Source organism: Eurosta solidaginis, chromosome 1 (assembly GCF_040869045.1).
Source record: "Eurosta solidaginis isolate ZX-2024a chromosome 1, ASM4086904v1, whole genome shotgun sequence".
Taxonomy (NCBI): domain Eukaryota; kingdom Metazoa; phylum Arthropoda; class Insecta; order Diptera; family Tephritidae; genus Eurosta; species Eurosta solidaginis.
In genome coordinates, this window is record NC_090319.1 from 213,510,302 (window position 1) to 213,532,890 (window position 22,589).

General features: G+C 35.8%; 1 protein-coding gene across 1 annotated transcript in view; it reads left to right on the forward strand.

Annotated features, from left to right (window-relative positions):
- The first annotated feature begins 527 nt into the window (after nt 1–527).
- Nucleotides 528–22,589, forward strand: part of LOC137237012 (uncharacterized) — a 156,851-nt gene continuing 134,789 nt past the window's right edge. Inside the window, exon 1 of the mRNA XM_067760144.1 lies at nt 528–878. Within this exon, the coding sequence (XP_067616245.1) occupies nt 858–878 (21 nt within the window). The 5' untranslated portion in view covers nt 528–857. The remainder of the gene's footprint in view (nt 879–22,589) is intronic.

The window sequence follows — 22,589 nt, forward strand, 5'->3', positions numbered from 1 at the left end:
TTTTTCTTTAATGCCAAAAGATAAAATTAATACGTTAATGAAAATAGCAAATCTTTGGTTGCATTATAAATATGGACGATATTTACTATCAGATCGTCATTACGCTGTTGTATTGTTTGAATTTCCTTTATTTGCTGATGAACCTTCATTTTCAGATCCTCTCGTGCAGCATCTGATTGTATAAGGTCTTCTACATGTTAATCGATCTGTAACATGCTAAAATATCCAGATTCAACCCCGACATTAATAATGTATTCCTGCTGCAGTGTTTCCCTACATGCCACCAAACATCTTTTTAATTGCAATATGGAACCAACGCCTCCAAACACCCCTTTCACTCTGCTCCACCCATGTTGAAACTGCCAGTTTCCTATGACTTCCGTTAGAGTATACTGATGACAATTTGTGAGTGGTCACATCTATTAAAAAAGGCGAAGCACTGATAACAACAACAACCAATTTCGACCCAATCGGGACAAAGCAGTGGAAGTTTCTACAATTACAATTTTTTTAAGTTACTGTTACTCACTTTTATTGTTTGATACCACACGTATACAAGTTTTCCTTTCCCTATTCGCTTGATAGCCAAATTTGCATTGACAAACTGAATTTCGGCACTCGATATTTTCGGGCTCCTTTTCATCGAAACTTTGAGTTGACCGTGTACGGGAATCGTTAATAACTAAAAAAAAATAATTTACATTTTTTACAGATTTACATAGTTTTTAATTGAACAACAACGTAAAGGAAGCCGAGGGTACCGCTTCTTCGAACACCTTATAAAAATTGTGGTCATCTTTATTACAATAACAACCTGCAAAGCGAAAAAATCTGCAAAGAGTTAGAGAGCAGTAAGAATGAAAATAATGAAATATGTGGTGAGTAAAGAAAATTGTAAACAACCAAAGTTGCCAGAAATCATTTTCAGATGTGTTAAAAGTTAGTTCGAAAAACCCGGTTTTACCTAAAATGAAAAAAAGTATGCCAATAATTCTTAAGCCTATGGCAAATCAAAAATGTGATAAAACAAAAGAAGATTTGAACAAAAAGCTGGATCCAAAGCAACTTAAGATTTTGAATATAGAAAATAAACAAAACGGCGTTGTAATAATAGAAAGCGAAGATAACACTGAGCGGGAAAAAATTAAATGTGCACTACAAAAAAAATATCGGTGATGATTATGAAGTTAAAGTTCCAAGTAGAATAAATCCCAGGTTTGTAATCTCACGTATGAGTTTTAAACATGAGGAGACAGAGCTAATTGAAAAATTAAGAATGCAAAACGGCATACTCGAAAAAAGCCACTTAAAGTACGTAACGACGTATGAAATAAAAAAGGTAATAATAAATACTACAAAGCGATAATTGAGACCGAAGTCGAATCGTTTCCAAAGGTCCTAACTAATGAAAAGATTAATGTCGGATGGGATAGGTGTAATGTATAATGTGATAATGTTGATGTGATATATTGCTATAAATTTCGTGGATTCAATCACAAGGGTGCAGAATGTAAAAATGATGAAGTGTGCCTGAAATGCTTGGGCAAACATAAAACAAATGAGTGTGATAAAGAAAAAGTAAATAAATGTATCAACTGTGTAAGGGCAAATCAGAAGCTGAAGCTTGGACTCGACGAAAGTCATGCAACTACCAGTAAGTTGTGTCCAGTTTATTTGAATAAGCTCGATGCAAAAAAGTGGAATTTGCACAAACATACAAGGGCTTATGAACAATCTCGAGCATATAGAAATTCTAATTAGCAGCAGTGAAATGGATTTTCTTATTCTAACTGAAACACATATGACGGCTTGTATCGAAGAAAACGAAAGTTGTGTATCTAACTCCATACATACCGGAGGAGTGACATTATATTATAAAAGCAATTGGAAAGTTACAAAGGTACTAGAACACTCTATCCAATCAAAGATGTGGCTGTTGGCATGTAGATGCAAGCGTGGAAATATTGACTTGATTATTGTGACTGTGTATAGATCACCCAGTAGCTCCGAAAAGGAATTCTTTGAAATTTTTCATGCAAAAACTGAAGAAATAATGGAGTGGTCAGGCAATATAATGATTGCAGGAGATTTTAACATTGACTGGAATAAGCGAGGAACGTATAAAAGAAATATTGAAAGTATTTCGAATGACAATGGTCTAAAGCAACATGTGAAAGAACATACCCGCGTAACCAGTTACTCGAAAACTCTAACAGACTATATAATTAGCAACATTCAAGCAATAGACGTGAGGGTAAATAGTTCCCTAAAAATATCAGATCACGAGCTCATTGAATTCCATATAAACTTTAAGAAAACTGAGCGCAGTACTACATTTGAAGAAATGATATATTTTAAATATGATAAAGCCAAATTTGCTGACGAGTTAGGCAGGCAAAAGCTAACCTTGTGAAGTGATGATGTGCACAGTGGTGCTAAAGTATTTGACGAAAGCTTCGAAAATACAATAAAGATGTTTATGGAGAAGAAAGTTATTCCATGCGGGAAAAAAATAAATGATTGGTACAACAACCATCTCCGGAGTCTAAGGAAGATGAAATATGATCTGTATCAAGAAACTAAAAGAATAAGTACAACCCATAGCTGGTTAAATTACAAAAGTGCAAGAAATAATTACAATAAGGAAGTTATTAAAGCAAAAAAGAACTAAGTAAACAAAAGAATTTTAGAAGCGAAAGGTCAAAAACAAATGTGGAATGAGATCAAAAAATTAGTATTAAAACAGAACAAAAAGCAAATTGACTATGCGATATTTAACGATAAAAAATACTGTGATGAAATGACCTTGTCTAATGAGTTCAATAAATTTTTTGTTGAAAGTGTACAGAACATAAGAAATTCGATGGACCATGTGTAATATGTAGATAAAACCACAAAAGGGCATTTTCAAATTTATGAAAATAAGTTTAGAAGAATTGAAAAATATATGCAAATCCTTAAAAAATAATAGAGATTATGTAAGAGTTAAACCCAAAATGATTTTAGACAACTGGGATAAAGTTGGTGATTCCCTACTGAAAATAGCAAATGAGTCCCTCATGCAAGGAGTGTTTCCTCATATATGGAAAGAAACTATGATTAGTCCATTTGAAAAAATTAATAAGGCAGTAAACTGTGATGAGTTCAGACCATAAGCTCATTAAAGACGTTAGAGAAAGTTCTTGAAAAAATTGTCAAAATACAGTTAGAAAACTATTTTGAATCGAATAAATTGTTTATGAAATACCAATCGGAATTCAGAAAGAAATACTCGTGCGAAACAGCTGTAAACCATGTAGTGAGTGGGAACGATAGGAAAATAAAAAATTATGGCCCTTTTTCTAGACTTTAAGAGAGCTTTTGAAACAATAGACAGAGATATACTATTGCAAAAGTTATATATGTACGGAGTTCAAAATAGTGAACTAAACTGGTTTAGGTCCTACCTAACAAATAGAGTCCCGCAAGGCTCAATTCTTGGTGCATTATTATTCATAATATCTATAAACGGTATAGGCAATGTGGTAAAATGCAGCGAAGTCATGTTATATGCCGATGACACATTAATATACAGCGTAGGTGAAACTCCGAGAGAATGTAAAAATAAATTAGCACAAGACATTACCGAAATAAGTACATGACTAAAAATGAATAAACTTAAATTAAATGAGCAAAAAACGAAACTAATGGAAATTAATATGAGCAGTGAGTAGAGTATCGAAATAAACGGGCAAATGATTGAGAAAGTAGATACCATTAAATACCTCGCTGTAATAATAGACAATGGTCTTCTCCTCACATGGAAAACGCGTGCAAAAAAAAATAGGAAAAAACTTGGTTTCTTGAGAAGAATTAGAAATAACTAATCTGTGCTAAATACAATAAAAATTTATAACACAATAGTTAAACCACATTTTGAGTATTGTTCAACTATATATATATCAGACTATTATCGGAAAAATGCCAGGCTACATAGCAGAGAAGGTCTTCTATGTTGGAGAAGTGCAACCATATGGGCTGAGAAACGGTAAAGAATTAAGATTACAGAAGTAGAGCAAAACATCATCGCAAAATAATATATTTTATAAAGGTTTTAGAATATTCAATACATTAAGCGAAGACATCAAACAAGAGCAAAATATTAAATCATTCAAGAGAAAATGTATAGATTTTGTAAGAAAATAGCATATCCAAATTTTGTAAATAATATCAATGTAATTACAAGTAATCCTATTATTACTAAATAAATCAATCAATCATTCAATCAATAACGAATAATTTACAAGAAGGACGACTGCTAATATACTTCCAAATATATCGTGAGGTGGCAGAGAACCCGCCTTGACCCCTCTATCATTGATCCGAAGGCGGAGAAAACATATTTTGAGTCTATCCAAAGATATTCTTGAAAACCCGAAAAATTACCCATAGTATGTGAATGTATTTTTGCGCAGCAAACCTATATACATGGGCGAGATTCGGCCGCGCTTATGAAATACTACCTCGGCTGGTGAAACACCTGTTTGGGGTCGATATTAAAGCCGTGCAAAACCCCTTTATACAAAATTTTTTTTATGTGAACAAAAAAATGTCTTTTGACGCCTCTTCTGATATTGTTGGATGAGTATTAGCAGTCCACCCCTGTTTTAAATTGTTACATATAATATTTGCATATAACAAAGAGCACATAAATCTCTATTTTATGCAAAAGGGGAATGTATTCCAGCGTAAGCGGCACAGATTAAAGTCTTCCCACAAGTACAATTGTTTGAGCAAACTACTTTTCGTTCCGGTAATTCTATACGACAGCATGACACTCTTATTACACGTCCTAAAATATTGAGAAGGGTGCCAAAATACTCGTTTTGGATGCAGGGTCGCGAATATGAAAACGGAAGCTGACAAATTTGCCCCGCTGCCTATGAGATCAGCACAAGTTGTTTTATTATTTTAATGATGAATGTGTCATGTTGCCTTACATAATTGGGCTACAATTCGATTCCTGCACCATTAACGATTTCGGACAAATTGGTCCGAAAACTAGAAGCCTCAGGTAAATGAAACATTTGGTTTTGGCAACTAGGAGGATCTTTCTACCACCTCTTATTTATATTTATTGTAAAAGCACTGTGCACCCATCACTAGAATTACCTGCGTTAACTTCTTGGAATCACCACTTGTTTTTCCTTGTAGCTTGTTTTTGAATATTTTTTAAGCATTTATTCCACATGTAAATAAATAATTTGTATTATTTACAAATAGAAGATGACATTTAGTTGTCAAAATATCTATTACAAATCACCATTCAATCTATTACTATCTGTCATAAATTACGATGCGTTACTGAACGTATCTCATAATACCAATATTGCCATACGTGCGATCAGTCACGTAATCTTTATTCGTACGATTGCCGTTTCGATCACGGAATGTGTAATTCAAGCCCTGCATCGCTTTTATTATTTATTTCTTTGTATATAATTAGTATTAATATATTTTTAATAAAATATTATATGAATAAACAAAATATACATAATAGTTATTTAAAAATTCTAATTTATTTGTAAAATTATTTATATGTATATTCTAAAATCTTCCCACAAGTACAATTGTTTGAAGAAACTACTTTTCGTTCCGGTAATTTTATACGACAGCATGACACTCTTATTACACGTCCTAAAATATTGAGAAGGGTGCCAAAATACTCGTTTCGGATGCAGAGTCGCGAATATGAAAACGGAAGCTGACAAATTTGCCACGCAACCAAACCTATGTTCCAACCACCGCGTGAGGTTTACGCAACTTATGTGAACAAAATCGACCGGCGCGTCTCTTCCAACACCGGCGACCAAGTAACACACATTTTAGCCTTTCTTTTTATTTATTTTTTTTATATATATATGTTTTTATTTTTCACACTTCACTATAATATTAAAACAAAATGCAGATTTTCGTTGCTTTTGAAATTCGGCTTAAAAATTGCACATGGAACAACTAAAGACTCTACTGAATTAAAAAAGAAGTGTCATAGACCTCTAAATCGCGGGCCCCCTCAGCAACCCCCCACCCTCTCGGCGGGCCTGGTGATGTGCTATACATGATATCATTCGCTATAATATTTTTTATTGATAAGCACGTTGTTTAATTAAACTCCAACCAATTACACGGAAGTATATCCGCACCCCTTAAAATGTGAGTGCCGGTGCGTATACGTAACATTTTATTATTACTTATAAACAAATAAAAAAAATTTGCAATAAAATAATATTGTGACTATAAACTGATATATAACCTATCTCCTATCTTTCAAATTAGATCAAACTACACACGGGGTGCGTTCTAAAGAGTAATTTCTCCATATATTGAATATAAAAATATAAGGTTTTTGCTTTTCCTGAGAAATTTTAAATAGTTAAATAGTTACCTAAAAATATCAGATCACGAGCTCATTGAATTCCATATAAACTTTAAGAAAACTGAGCGTAGTACAACATTTGAAGAAATAATATATTTTAAATATGATAAAGCCAAATTTGCTCACGAGCTAGGCAGGCAAAAGCTAACCTTGTGAAGTGATGATGTGCACAGTGGTGCTAAAGTATTTGACGAAAGCTTCGAAAATACAATAAAGATGTTTATGAAGAAGAAAGTTATTCCATGCGGGAAAAAAATAAATGATTGGTACAACAACCATCTCCGGAGTCTAAGGAAGATGAAATATGATCTGTATCAAGAAACTAAAGGAATAAGTACAACCCATAGCTGGATAAATTACAAAAGTGCAAGAAATAATTACAATAAGGAAGTTATTAAAGCGAAAAAGAACTACGTAAACAAAAAAATTTTAGGAGTGAAAGGTCGAAAACAAATGTGGAATGAGATCAAAAAATTAGTATTAAAACAGAACAAAAAGCAAATTGACTATGTGATATTTAACGATAAAAAATACTGTGATGAAACGACCTTGTCTAATGAGTTCAATAAATTTTTTGTTGAAAGTGTACAGAACATAAGAAATTCGATTGACCATGTGTAATATGTAGATAAAACCACAAAAGCTTAGGCCATTTTCAAATTCATGAAAATAAGTTTAGAAGAATTGAAAAATATATGCAAATCCTTAAAAAATAATAGAGATTATGTAAGAGTTAAACTTAAAATGATTTTAGACAACTGGGATAAAGTTGGTGATTCCCTACTGAAAATAGTTAATGATTCCCTCATGCAAGGAGTGTTTCCTCATATATGGAAAGAAACTATGATTAGTCCACTTGAAAAAATTAATAAGGCAGTAAACTGTGATGAGTTCAGACCCATAAACTCATTAAAGACGTTAGAGAAAGTTCTTGAAAAAACTGTCAAAATACAGTTAGAAAACTATTTTGAATCGAATAAATTGTTTATGAAATACCAATCGGGATTCAGAAAGAAATACTCGTGTGAAACAGCTGTAAACCATGTAGTAAGTGAGTGGAAACGATATGAAAATAAAAAATTATGGCCCTTTTTCTAGACTTTAAGAGAGCTTTTGAAACAATAGACAGAGATATACTATTGCAAAAGTTATATATGTACGGAGTTCAAAATAGTGAACTAAACTGGTTTAGGTCCTACCTAAAAAATAGAAAGCAGCGCACAGTAATGAAAGGGTATGAATCCGACTACCTAAATGTGAACATAGGAGTCCCGCAAGGCTCAATTCTTGGTGCATTATTATTCATAATATATATAAAAGAAATAGGCAATGTGGTAAAATGCAGCGAAGTCATGTTATATGGCGATGACACATTAATATACAGCGTAGGTGAAACTACGAGAGAATGTAAAAATAAATTAGCACAAGACATTACCGAAAAAATACATGGCTAAAAATGAATAAACTTAAATTAAATGAGCAAAAAACGAAACTAATGGAAATTAATATGAGCATTGAGGATAGTATCGAAATAAACGGGCAAATGATTGAGAAATTAGATAACATTAAATACCTCGGTGTAATAAAAGACATGGAAAACGCGTGCAAAAAAAAATAGAAAAAAAACTTGGTTTCTTGAGAAGAATTAGAAAGAACTTATCTGTGCTAAATACAATAAAAATTTATAACACAATAGTTAAACCACATTTTGAGTATTGTTCAACTATATATATATATCAGACTACTATCGGAAAAATACCAGACTACATAGCAGAGAAGGTCTTCTATGTTGGAGAAGTGCAACCATATGGGCTGAGAAACGTTAAAGACTTAAGATTACAGAAGTATAGCAAAACATCATCGCAAAATAATATATTTTATAAAGGTCTTAGAATATTCAATACATTAAGCGAAGACATCAAAACCATCCAAAGCAGTGGGCCCAGACGGCATAGCCATGCCGATGCTTAAAAACCTAGGGAAAGAGGGTTTCAAATATTTAGCCCATTTCTTCAACCTGTCTCTTTCCACCTTTGTCATACCCGAGAAATGGAAAATGGCCAAGGTGGTCCCGCTACTAAAGCCTGGGAAACCAGCTAACGTAGGTGAGTCATATCGTCCGATATCTCTCCTATCGCCAGTGGCAAAGACGCTTGAAGCCATTTTGCTCCCTTATTTCCAAGCACATTTGCAGCTAGCCCCTCATCAGCATGGCTTCAGAAAACTCCATAGCACCACCTCCGCGCTGAATGTCATTGGCACCCAGATAAATTGCGGTTTGAATCAATATCCCCACCATAGAACAGTACTCGTAGCGTTAGACCTATCAAAAGCTTTTGATACGGTCAACCATGGCTCGTTACTGCAAGACCTGGAAGGGTCTACCCTTCCCCCATGTCTTAAAAGGTGGACCTCAAATTATCTGGGTGGTCGGCAGGCATCGGTGCAATTCAGAAACGAAACATCAAAACAAAGGAGAATTAAACAAGGGGTGTCCTATCCCCGCTTTTGTTTAATTTCTACATATCTAAGCTACCTTCACCACCGGAAGGAGTCACAATCGTTTCCTACGCCGATGACTGCACAATAATGGCCACAGGACCAGGCCCAGAGATCGATGAGCTATGCAATAAAATAAACGGCTATCTCCCTGATCTCTCCAGTTTTTTCGCCTCGCGAAACCTGGCATTGTCACCGACTAAATCTTCCGCGACCTTATTTACAACATGGACGCCCCAAATGTCGACCATATTGAACATCCACGTCGATGGCACTACGCTACCGACTGTCCTACACCCCAAAATCTTGGGTGTGACGTTTGATCAGGATCTACATTTTGGTGCGCACGCAACCGCAATTGTTCCAAGAATTCAGAGCCGTAATAAAATCTTCAAATCCCTTGCTGGCAGTACCTGGGGAAAAGATAAAGAAACGCTCTTGACCACATACAAAGCAATTAGCCAGCCGATTACGTGCTACGCGTCACCCATATGGTCGCCAAGCCTAAAAACCACCCACTGGAAGAAACTACAGGCCTGCCAAAATACTGCTCTCAGAATCGCCACGGACTGTCTTCTTATGTCCCCAGAACACCATCTGCATAATGAGGCGAGAATACTCCCCATCAGGGAGAGAAATGAGATGCTGACCAAACAGTTTCTGTTGAATACCCAGAAACCTAGGCATCCCAACAGACATCTGATTGACAAACCAGCACCGCCTAGGGGCCTAAGGAGTCATCTCCGTGAGCATTTTGAGGAAATACGGCACCTGAGAACCCAGCCGTATGAAGCGAAAAAACACAAGCAGGTCCTTAGTGAACTCCATAGACAGGCGTCGGACCTTTATGTCGGGAATTGCCCGGTGAATCCAGTACTTGAAGAAAAATATCCAGAACTCGCAGAAGAGGAACGCATACTCCCCAGGGAAACGCGTGTCACTCTTGCTCAACTTCGTTGTGGATACTGTAACAGGTTAAACTCTTACCTATCCAGAATCAACCCCGATATACTAAATGTATGCCCCGCTTGCAATGTGTCCCCACATGACACCAACCATCTCTTTAATTGTAATGTGGAACCAACGCCTCTAACACCCCTTTCCTTATGGTCCACCCCTGTTGAAACGGCAAGTTTCCTTGGACTCCCGTTAGAGGATATTGATGACAATTTGTGATCGGTCGCGGCTATTAGGTGGGGCGAGCATTGCTACAACAACAACAACAACATCAAACAGGAGCAAAATATTAAATTTTTCAAGAGAAAATGTATATATTTTGTAAGAAAATAGCATATCCAAATTTTGTAAATAATATCAATGTAATTACAAGTAATCCTATTCTTACTAAATAAATCAATCAATCAATAACGAATAATTTAAAAGAAAGAACAATTGCTAGTATACTTCCAAATATATCGTGAGGTGGCAGTGAACGCGCCTTGACCCCTCTATCATTGATCCGAAGGCGGAGAAAACATATTTTGAGTCTATCCAAAGATATTCTTGAAAACCCGAAAAATTACCCATAGTATGTGAATGTATTTTTGCGCAGCAAACCTATATACATGGGCGAGATTCGGCCGCGCTTATGAAATACTACCTCGGCTGGTGAAACACCTGTTTGGGGTCGATATTAAAGCCGTGCAAAACCCCTTTATACAAAATTTTTTTTATGTGAACAAAAAAATGTCTTTTGACGCCTCTTCTGATATTGTTGGATGAGTATTAGCAGTCCACCCCTGTTTTAAATTGTTACATATAATATTTGCATATAACAAAGAGCACATAAATCTCTATTTTATGCAAAAGGGGAATGTATTCCAGCGTAAGCGGCACAGATTAAAGTCTTCCCACAAGTACAATTGTTTGAGCAAACTACTTTTCGTTCCGGTAATTCTATACGACAGCATGACACTCTTATTACACGTCCTAAAATATTGAGAAGGGTGCCAAAATACTCGTTTTGGATGCAGGGTCGCGAATATGAAAACGGAAGCTGACAAATTTGCCCCGCTGCCTATGAGATCAGCACAAGTTGTTTTATTATTTTAATGATGAATGTGTCATGTTGCCTTACATAATTGGGCTACAATTCGATTCCTGCACCATTAACGATTTCGGACAAATTGGTCCGAGCGAAAACTAGAAGCCTCAGGTAAATGAAACATTTGGTTTTGGCAACTAGGAGGATCTTTCTACCACCTCTTATTTATATTTATTGTAAAAGCACTGTGCACCCATCACTAGAATTACCTGCGTTAACTTCTTGGAATCACCACTTGTTTTTCCTTGTAGCTTGTTTTTGAGTATTTTTTAAGCATTTATTCCACATGTAAATAAATAATTTGTATTATTTACAAATAGAAGATGACACTTAATTGCCAAAATATCTATTACAAATCACCATTCAATCTATTACTATCTGTCATAAATTACGATGCGTTACTGAACGTATCTCATAATACCAATATTGCCATACGTACGATCAGTCACGTAATCTTTATTCGTACGATTGCCGTTTCGATCACCGAATGTGTAATTCAAGCCCTGCATCGCTTTTATTATTTATTTCTTTGTATATAATTAGTATTAATATATTTTTAATAAAATATTATATGAATAAACAAAATATACATAATAGTTATTTAAAAAGTTCTAATTTATTTGTAAAATTATTTATATGTATATTCTACTTTAGAACTAACATTTTCTAAGTTAATTGTTTAATTTGTTTTTGCTTTTCAAAAAGGTAAGAAGTCTTACAAAAATATGTTGAATTTTTTTACATACTTTGAATTTTCTTTTCCTTTTTCTCAGCAGTTGACTGCCGAAAATTCAAAAAGCTATTATTTAACCCGAGCTCTAAAAAAAGGGATGAGCAAGTTTTTAAAAATTGTGTTGAATCAATATCTAATTTTGGCTTTTAATTTTGTTTCAGCAATGAAAATATTCACCTCAGTACTATTTTGTTTACTTTAACCCGAGCTCTAAAAAAAGGGAAGATTCAGACTCAGAAAATTTTGTTGAATTGATTTCTAATTTTGACCTTTATTTTTCTTTTTTCTTCCTAGAAATCAAATACTTCAACCTGCTTTGTTCACAGGGTGCAAACATAGCTTCAGTAAACAGAACTTGGGAAAAGGTAAATAAAGACTGTCTCTGAAAGTTATATTGAATCAATGTTTTTTTTTTTCAGTAGCAAATATATCGTTCGGAGCATCATAAGGGACATCATGAGAACCACTTCTGCTGATATGAATCTGCTGGTAACGAAGAAAATATTTTTTTGTATGAGTTAATCGGGGATTGACCGTATTGCTTTAAATGTATGAAAACATTTATTTGAAGCAATTTTTTAATTTTATAATTTATTTAATAATTTGGGAAAAATTTAAACAACATAGGCTTTGAAGAGATTTACAAGTATTGTTTAAATTTTTCCCAAATTATTAAATAAATTAGAAAATATTTTTTTTTTCGCAAATTAGTTTAACCTAGTATATAGCTACAAATAATGTTAAGAAACTTTATAAAGTTGTCACGAAAGTGAATATTTTTCAATCATTGTAAACGAGTAATAAATGAGTTTTGAATTCGAAATCAAAACAAGACAGCCTATAAAATTTTTGTGATTGTAGCAGCATAAGTGTGACAAGAAAAAATTGAAATTTAGGTACATTCGATTATTGAATACAAAAACAAAAAGCGTTTAAACAGCAATATATCGGCACTCTGATGCTTGGGAAAGTACCTAGCCTTTTGTAGCAATATAGGAGTATTACATATATGTTTGATTACTTTTCTTTCAATACTACTATCGTTAAAATTGATAAACTATTTTTGAAAATTTTTTCAAATTTAGAGACACATGTATTTAACTAGAGAAAATGCTGAGAAATTTTATAAAGTTGTAACGATAGTGAATATTTTTCACTCATTGTAAACGAGTAATAAATGCTAGTATATATCAAAAGAATGGTAATTTGATTACGTTTCTTTCGGTACTAATATCGTTTGAATCTATATCCGATTTTTTAAAATGTTTGGAAAATAAGAGATACGTGTATATAGCTATGGAAAACTTGGTGCAATTTTGTGAAGTTGTAAGAAGAGTGTATGTCTTTCACTCCTTGCAAACGAGTTACAAGTTTAAGCATATTCCAAAAGAAAGATAATTAAATTATTATACTTTTGATAGTACTGTCAATCGAATCGAAACGTTTTTTCCAAAATTTTGTATATTTTAGAAAAACATCTCTGTGGTAAGAAACATTTTTGCAAAGTTATACAAGTATTTTTTCTTCATTGTGGCTTTATGTTAAAAAGATCTGACTGGCTCTCTGATAAATATCAAAGTTTATTAAATCGAGTGATCAAAAAGCTAATAGTTCCTTTATTAAATAATAGAATTAAAAAGATACTTATCACAATAGTCCTTAGTTTTAATTGATTTGAAACGTTTAGCTTATCGATTGATTGGTTTTTAATGGAATTGCCCTTTTAGAAGCTCGACTTAATCAGCTTTGATATTTAACAATTATCGAATTAATTACTTTGATAAATAAACAAATGTCATTTTAATGTCAAAAATCCGAATATTACGCTGTTATTCAGAATTATTTTATTTCAATGTTATTTGTATTTTTTAATTTATATAAAAAATATTATAGTTTATTAAATACTTAAACAAAAATTGTGATTATAAATAGTTATTATTTATGCTTTTTAATAACTTTAAGACCGTTTTATCTTAAAATTTATATGCGATAAGGACTAATTTAATGTAATAAGTCCTTTTGACATATGTATTCTTAACATTTTATGATAAAACGGCCTGTAGAACAATTGTAAATGGATTTTTATATTGTTAAATAAACGTTTTCATTAAAAATTCAAAAAAAAATTTGGAGATGTTTTGGGTATTTTTGAGTTTTTTTTACGTTTTATTGGGGCATTTTGGTAAATATTTTGGGTATTTTTTAGACATCAAATTTTTCCGATATGGCTTCCCTACAAAAATACAACCCTATGTTATGGGAAATTTTCAGTTAGAGTGGTGCAACTATGAATTTTTCTTTATGGCATTTTGGTATAAGTGTGAGAAGGATGCGCGATCACACGTACCCGACTCGTTCAAGGGGAAAGTATACAAGTTTTACTTTCTGTATTCGCTTGATAGCCAAATTTGCATTGACAAACTGAATTTCGGCACTCGATATCTTCGGGCTCCTTTTCATTGAAACTTTGAGTTGATCGTGTACGGGAATCGTTAATAACTAAAAAAAAATAATTTACATTTTTTACAGATTTACATAGTTTTTAATTGAACAACAACGTAAAGGAAGCCGAGAGTACCGCTTCTTCGAACACCTTATAAAAATTGTGGTTATCTTTATTACAATAACGAATAATTTACAAGAGCGACGACTGTGAATATACTTCCAAATATATCGTGAGGTGGCAGAGAACGCGCCTTGACCCCTCTATCATTGATCCGAAGGCAAAAAAAAAACATATTTTAAGTCTATCCAAAATATTCCTGAAAACCCGAAAAATTTTCGATATCATTTTTGCGCAGCACACCTACATGCATGGGCGAGCTTCGGCCGCGCTTATAAAATACTACCCCGGCTGGTGAAACACCTGTTTGGGGTCAATATTAAAGCCGTGCAAAACCCCTTTCTACAAAATTTTTTTTTTTTATGTGAACATCAACATGTCGTTTAACGCCTCTTCCGATATTGTTGGACGAGTATTAGCAGTCCACCCCTGTCTTAAATTGTTACATATAATATTTACATATAACAAAGAGGACATGTTGCTCTATTTTATGCATAAGGGGAATGTATTCCAGCGTAAGCGGCAGAGATTAAAATCTTCCCACAAGTACAATTGTTTGAAGAAACTACTTTTCGTTCCGGTAAAATTATACGACAGCATGACACTCTTATTACACGTCCTAAAATATTGAGAAGGTGCCAAAATACTCGTTTTGGATGCAGAGTCGCGAATATGAAAACGGAAGCTGACAAATTTGCCACGCAACCAAACCTATGTACTAACCACCGCGTGAGGTTTACGCAACTTATGTGAACAAAATCGACCGGCGCATCTCTTCAAACACCGGCGACCAACTAACACACATTTTAGCCTTTCTTTTTATTTATTTTTTTTATATATATAGGTTTTTATTTTTCACACTTCACTGTAATATTAAAACGAAATGCAGATTTTCGCTGCTTTTGAAATTCGGCTTAAAAATTGCACATGGAACAACTAAAGACTCTACTGAATTAAAAAAGTGTCATAGACCTCTAAATCGCGGGCCCCCTCAGCAACCCCCACCCTCTCGGCGGGCTTGGTGATGTGCTATACATGATATCATTCGCTATAATATGTTTTATTGATAAGCACGTTGTTTAATTAAACACCTACCAATTACACGGAAGTATATCCGCACCCCTTAAAATGTGAGTGCCGGTGCGTATACGTAACATTTTATTATTACTTATAAACAAAAAAAAAAATTTGCAATAAAATAATATTGCGACTATAAATTGATATATAACCTATCTCCTATCTTTCAAGTTAGATCAAACTACACACGGGTTGCAAAACAAATTCAAAATCGGTTCAGTAGTTTAGGAGTCCATTTGCGCCAAACATATTGACACGTTATTTTTATATGTCATTTGCAATAAAATAATATTACGACTATAAATTGATATATAACCTATCTCCTATCTTTCAAGTTAGATCAAACTACACACGGGTTGCAAAACAAATTCAAAATCGGTTCAGTAGTTTAGGAGTCCATTTGCGCCAAACATATTGACACGTGATTTTTATGTGTCATGCTGCCGTACATAATTGGGCTACAATTCCATTCGTGCACCATTAACGATTTCGGACAAATTATAAGATTATTTTATTGGATTCATTAGGTCTACCATGGTCTGCAGTTGGGTGTTAAAGTAAATTAAAGTTGGTCCGATCAAAAACTAGAAGCCTCAGGCAAATAAAACATTTAGTTTTGGCAACTATATTTACTGTAAAAGCAAGGTGTACTCATCACTAGAATTACCTGCGTTAATTTCTTGGAATCACCACTTGTATTTTCCTTGTAGCTTCCTTTTGAATATTTTTTAAGCATTTATTCCACATGTAAATAAATAATTTGTATTATTTACAAATAGAAGATGACATTTTATTGTCAAAATATCTATTAAAAATCACCAATCAATCTATTAATGTCTGTCATAAATTACGATGCGTTACTGAACGTACCTCATAATACCAATATTGCCGTACGTACGATCAGTCACGTAATCTTTATTCATACGATTGCCGTTTCGATCACGGAATGTGTAGTCGTCGCGCAAGAATTTCTGCGCTCGAATGTATAGCAATGAGTAACAACAAATAAAAAAAACCTTAGAACGGTGTTGTTTTGTACACGATATAATTGCGAATGCCAAATCTTTATTGAGAGTTTGTTACAAAGTACAATGAGGGTTGCAATGTGAAAAAACTCAAATGTGTAGTAGGTGATGCCACTTGGTTATGCAGTAGCGCTCTGAACATCCTCCCCCCCTTGGCAGGATATACCGCCAACTATGTCGTCATTGACGGGAAGAGCACACAATTTCGCTATAGCTCGTTTACAAATACCACCTTCCGTTTTAACTTCTGCTACACGAACCATGCCATCGTTCCCCTTGAAAACTTGAGTTACTCGACCGAGTGGCCACTTTAGTGGTGGTAGTGATTCATCTTTGATGAGAACCAAGGTCCTACTGCAACGTTTTGTTTGGTAGATCGCCAACGTGAACGCTGTTGCAGGAGAGATAGATATTCAGAGCTCCACCTTCTCCAGAATACCTGTTGCATGAACTGAACTTGCTGCCAATGTTCAAGTCGACCTACCTTAAGTGTCGAGATGTTGGGTTCTGGTATTGATGTTAGTGGCGCTCCAATCAAAAAATGAGCCGGAGTTAGCACGTCTAAGTCATCGGGGTTCTCTGAAATTGGAAAAAGTGGTCGGGAATTTATTATTGCTGAAATCTGACATTCAAGAGTCCTAAGTTCATCAAAAGTGAGCAAAGCAGTTCCAACTGTTCGCCAGAAGTGGAATTTCGCCATTTTGACCGATGCCTCCCAGAGGCCCCTCAAAATGCGGAGACCTGGGTGGTATGAATTTCCAATCAATTCCTTCGATGATACATTCTCGATAAACTCTTTCAACGTGTTGCTGCGTAAGGAAACTCTTGTGTAATTCAGCCATCTCGTTTTTGCCCCAGCAAAGTTTGTGGCGTTATCTGACCAAATCACCATAGGTTTGCCACGAGTGGAATAAAATCGTCGCAAAGCCGCTAAAAACGAATCTGTCGACAAATCTTTAACGAGTTCCATGTGCACTGCTTTCGTGGAGAAGCATATGAACAGGCAGATATCCTATTTTGTTGCTGGTCTGCCTCTTTTTTCAGATCGGTACTGGAACGGTCCACAGTAATCAACGCCGGTGGTGAGAAATGGTCGACTGGGTCGAACGCGCTCTTCGGGTAAGTTTCCCATAATCTGCTCGCACACCTTCGGCTTGAGCCTAAAACATCGTACGCATTTACTTATGACATGGCTCACCACCTTTTTTCCTCCGATGGGCCAGTATTGTTGTCGTATTGCTGCCAATAATGCTAGAGGGCCAGCATGTAAATTTGTATGGTGGAAGTGTAAAATAATTGAATTTGTTAGAGGATGCCCCTTTTGGCAGCAGAATCGGATGTTGTGATTGACAACTTAACAGCGAATTTTTCAAGCGTCCTCCTACTCGTATGAGGCCAAAGGTATCCAAAAATGGTGAGAAAGAAGCCAATGTACTAGACGAGTTTAGCGGTGTATTATTTTTTAGGGATTTGTATTCCGAACAAAAATTCACCCTTTGTATCATGCGAAGTAACCACCAGGTTCCTTGTTGTATGTGGGTTGCAGTGAGTGTGCCAGAGCGGTCTCTTTAAAAAACATGTGTGCGTATCCATATATACGCTGCATTGCTGCAAATGAATTTATGTATTTGCAATTAAGCGAAGTGTCGATCACTGACGTCGATGACAGCAAAGTAGACTTTCGTCGTTCCGGCAAAGTTTCAATTTGAGTATTGAATTTCGGCCAATCATATTCTGAGTTGCGAAGAAATGGTGGTCCGTTGGCCCATAACAATGAGTTTGATAGCTCCATCGGCGAAGCACCCCTCGACAAAATGTCTGCTGGGTTGGCAGCTGTTGGAACATACCGCCACTCCATACCACTTGTCAGGTGCTGTATGCTTGTTATGCGATTTGCGACGAAAGTATTAAAACATGAGGGCTCTTCTTTAAGCCAAGACAAAACAATGGTTGAGTCTGACCAACAAAAAAATGGACAGTTGAAAATATCTAACTTGTCAATGGTACTCACTACTTGCGAAAGAAGTGTCGCGGCACAAAGTTCCAGCTTGGGAACCGTGACTGTTTTAAGAGGTGCAACCCTAGATTTGGAACAGAGTAAATTGACTCGAACATCTCCATGTAGGCGAGCCACAATATATATACAAGCGCCGTAAGCTGAAACACTAGCATCACAGAATGCATGTACCTCCAGATTAGCAGTTGGACTGGCCACGTATCGAGGAAATGTTAACTTGCTTATGGTGCCGAGTTCCCTATAAAGCTGTAGCCAAGCTGTCTCATAAGTCATTGGTAGGCTTTCATCCCAGTCAAATTTTTCTGTCCACAAGCGTTGAATAAACATTTTTGCTTTGCATATTATAGGTCCAATTAATCCCAATGGATCATAAAATTGCGCTATTGTTGACAAAACTAAGCGTTTAGTTATGCCCTTTTTTACATGTGGTGCGATAAACGAAAAAATAAATAAATCCGCTTCAGGATTCCATTGTAGTCCTAGAGTTTTTGTAATGTAGCTGCCATCATCGAACTTGATCAGCTTCTCTCTATCTGCTGCTGGCACTTTGTTAAGCACTTCTGGGGCATTCGAGCACCAGTTTCTTATTTTAAAATTCCCTTTGCCTAGTAGCTCAGACGTTTGACGCATTATTTGGCTTACGAGGTCAATGGTATCACCGCCGGTAATGAGGTCATCAACATAAAAATCTCGCAAGACTACCGAGGGGGTAGGATCCTGCTTCATCGACCGCTAGCTGATGCATGGAACGAACTGCCAAGTAGGGTGCAGACTTTGTGTCGTACGTTACCGTATCGAGTTTGAACATTTGGATATCATCTCTTGGATCGTCTCTCCAAATAATGCACTGCAAATAGTTATCCGGTTCAGTGACTCGGGTGCATCTATACATTTTGCAGATGTCGCCGGTCAGTGCGACCGGATGTGAGCGGAAACGAATGAGAGTGTCAGATAGCTTTGGTTGTATTGTTGGGCCCGTCATCATAACCTCGGTTAACGAATAGCCAGTTGATGTCATTGCTGAGCCGTCAAAGACGACTCTCAACTTAGTGGTTGTGCTATCGTTTTTAAACACGCAATGATGGGGCATAAAATAGGTAGGTACTCTTGAAGGAAGTTTTGATATGGGGGACATATGGCCAAGGTCTAGATACTCCTTCATGAATGATGTGTATTGTGATTTCACTTCATCATTGCGCCCTAGGCGTCTTTCAAGAGCGAGGAACCTTCGCAAGGCTTGCTAATAGGAATCCCCAAGTAGGTTTACGCTGGACCGCAAAGGTAGACGCACTGAGTACTCACCAGTTTCTATGCGCCTGTAGTTCGCATTAAAATGAGCTTCGCATTCGATTTCCTCCTTTGTAGCCCTTCTTATTGGTTCGAAACAATTTTCTATCTCCCAGAATGAACGCACCATTTCGTTTGTTGACTGGTGTTCTGAACTACATTCAGGTGAATTTATTGGTGTAGTTAAGTAAGATGATAGCTTAGACGAAGTGTTACGACCGCCAGACACGACCCAGCCAAAGCGAGTTTTTTGTAAGATGTGATTATTATTTTTTAAATGAATCTGTCCAACGCAAAGTAACTCAAAGAATATACTTGCACCGATGAGGAGATCTGCAATTTGAGGCTTATGGAATTCAGGGTCCGCGAGATTAATGTTTACTGGAATATCCCAATGAGTGATGTCAAGTGGATAACTTGGTTGACAATCAGTAATGGTAGGAGTTACGGCTGAAATTAAGGTCGTGGCGAAGTTGGTGTATACCGATTGAATGGTGATATTTACGCTAGAGCTGACAACTAGTTCTGAGTCTCCAATACGAGAGACCGCTATAGATTATTTAGATTTTTTCAATTGCAAATAATTAGCGAGTTTTGTTGTAATAAAATTAATTTGTGAAGCTGAGTCTAAAATAGCGCGACATGGGGCAAGAGCACCTAAGGAATTACGAACTAAAACAACAACCGTTGCAAGGAGCACACATTGGTTTAAATTGAAATTTGGATGAGCAATAATTGAATCGGTTGTTGTTGTCCTGGCAACCAGCGCTGCTGGCTGCGCTGCTCCCGGGGAGCTTTCAGTTATACTGGGATTTGTCTGATCTTTATAAATAAAATGTAGTAGCGTGTGGTGCATTAACGAGCAGCGGCGACATTCTGACGACTTGCATTGTTGCACCTGATGACCTGGTTTGAGGCAGTTAATACATAACTGAGCCCTTTTGGCTTCTTTCCACCGGTCATTCGGCGTTAGATTGGCGAAAGTTGGGCAAGAATATACAATGTGATCAAGCTTATGACAGATAGCACAGGTTTTTTGAGCAGGCGTTGAAACGACAAATGCATTTTTACGATACTTAACATTGCTCACCTGGGTGCTAGGTGTTTTCGTTACCATAGCATGATCCACATTTTCTATAGTTTGACATCTCTTTTGCAAAAGGTCACCATGTCCTGCCACGTTGGCAGCTTATCGGCAGAAACTCGTTCTTCCCATTTTGTGTGAGTAGTAGAATCCAATTTCTGAGCTGTAATATGTTGAAGTAAGCAATCGGCTATTTGCTCGGAAGTGCCTAGCGACTGCAACGCCCGTACATGCGATACTACCTTGTCTACAAGTGAACGTAGCTCTGTTGATTTTCTATCATCAGCACTCACCTTTTGCAGCTGAAACAGCTCATGAATGTGTGCCTGAAAAATTAATTGGCGATTATCAAATAGTTCAACAAGTAAGTTTAAAGCAATTGTGTAATTTTGATCACGCATCTCAAGTAATTGAATGGTGTCTAGCGCGGCACCTTTCAAACATGAGCGCAAATGCTGGAACTTTTCCAGGTTAGACAGCTCGGAGTCAGTATGAACAATAGTTTGAAACATGCCGTAAAAATCCGGCCACTCTGTATACGCTCCTTCAAACGATGGCAACTTTAATTCGGGCAGGCGGGATCTTTGCTGTTTTACCACAACAACGGATTGGTGCTCTTGAAGCTGCGGGTTTCTCGTTGATGACATTATCTGTGAGTCCATCTTATTTATCTCCCTGGTGTATGCTGTCTTTGCCTTTGTAAATGGCGCAGTAAATTGATCGCGAGTACTGGCTTCAAGCTCACCGGGGTCTTCCTCTTCCAGTTGAGACTGTGTTGACTTGAAATGATCCTGGGTACGGTTAAGCTGTTCCAATCTCACCGATAGCTCAGCATGGTCCATGGACTGCAATTCATCTGCATCAACTTGTATCAAGCTTATCTGGCGAAGAAGTGCTTCGCTTTTCTTTTTTAAGAACGACATTTCTTAAATAACGCGTTGATTCTCTCAAGTTATCGAGCGGATATTGTCATTTAATAAGTTGAGTCCAACTGATTGCAATGCAAAACTAGTTTTTGCATACCAAAAACGAAAATTAGATGGTCCAACTCAACTTAACTGTTGAATCGCGTGATTTGTACAGTTACAATGTATGTATGTACGAAAGCTATGCACTAGCAAGCAAACAAAAAGAACACATAAGCGAGTAGCGGTGCCTATGTGATCACGTCGGGGTCACCAAAAAATGTAGTCGTCGCGCAAGAATTTTTGCGCTCGAATGTATAGCAATGAGTAACAACAAATAAAAAAAATCTTAGAACGGTGTTGTTTTGTACATGATATAATTGCGAATGCCAAATCTTTATTGAGAGTTTGTTGCAAAGTACAATGAGGGTTGCAATGTGAAAAAACTCAAATGTGTAGTAGGTGATGCCACTTGGTTATGCAGTAGCGCTCTGAACAGAATGTGTAATTCGAGCCCTGCATCGCTTTTATTATTTATTGCTTTGTTTATAATTAGTATTAATATATTTTTAATAAAATATTATATGAATTAACAAAATATACAAAAAGGTTCTAATTTATTTGTAAAATTATTTATATGTATATTCTACTTTGGAACTAACATTTTCTAAATTAATTGCTTAATTTGTTTTTGCTTTTTAAAAAGGGAAGATGAAGTCTTACAAAATTATGTTGAATTTTTTTACATAATTTGAATTTTCTTTTTCTTTTTTCTCAGCAGTTCATTGCCAAAAATTCAAAAAGCTATTATTTAACCCGAGCTCTAAAAAAGGGAAGATCAAGTTTTTAAAAATTGTGTTGAATCAATAACTAATTTTGGCTTTTAATTTTGTTTCAGCAATGAAAATATTCACCTCAGCACTATTTTGTTTACTTTAAC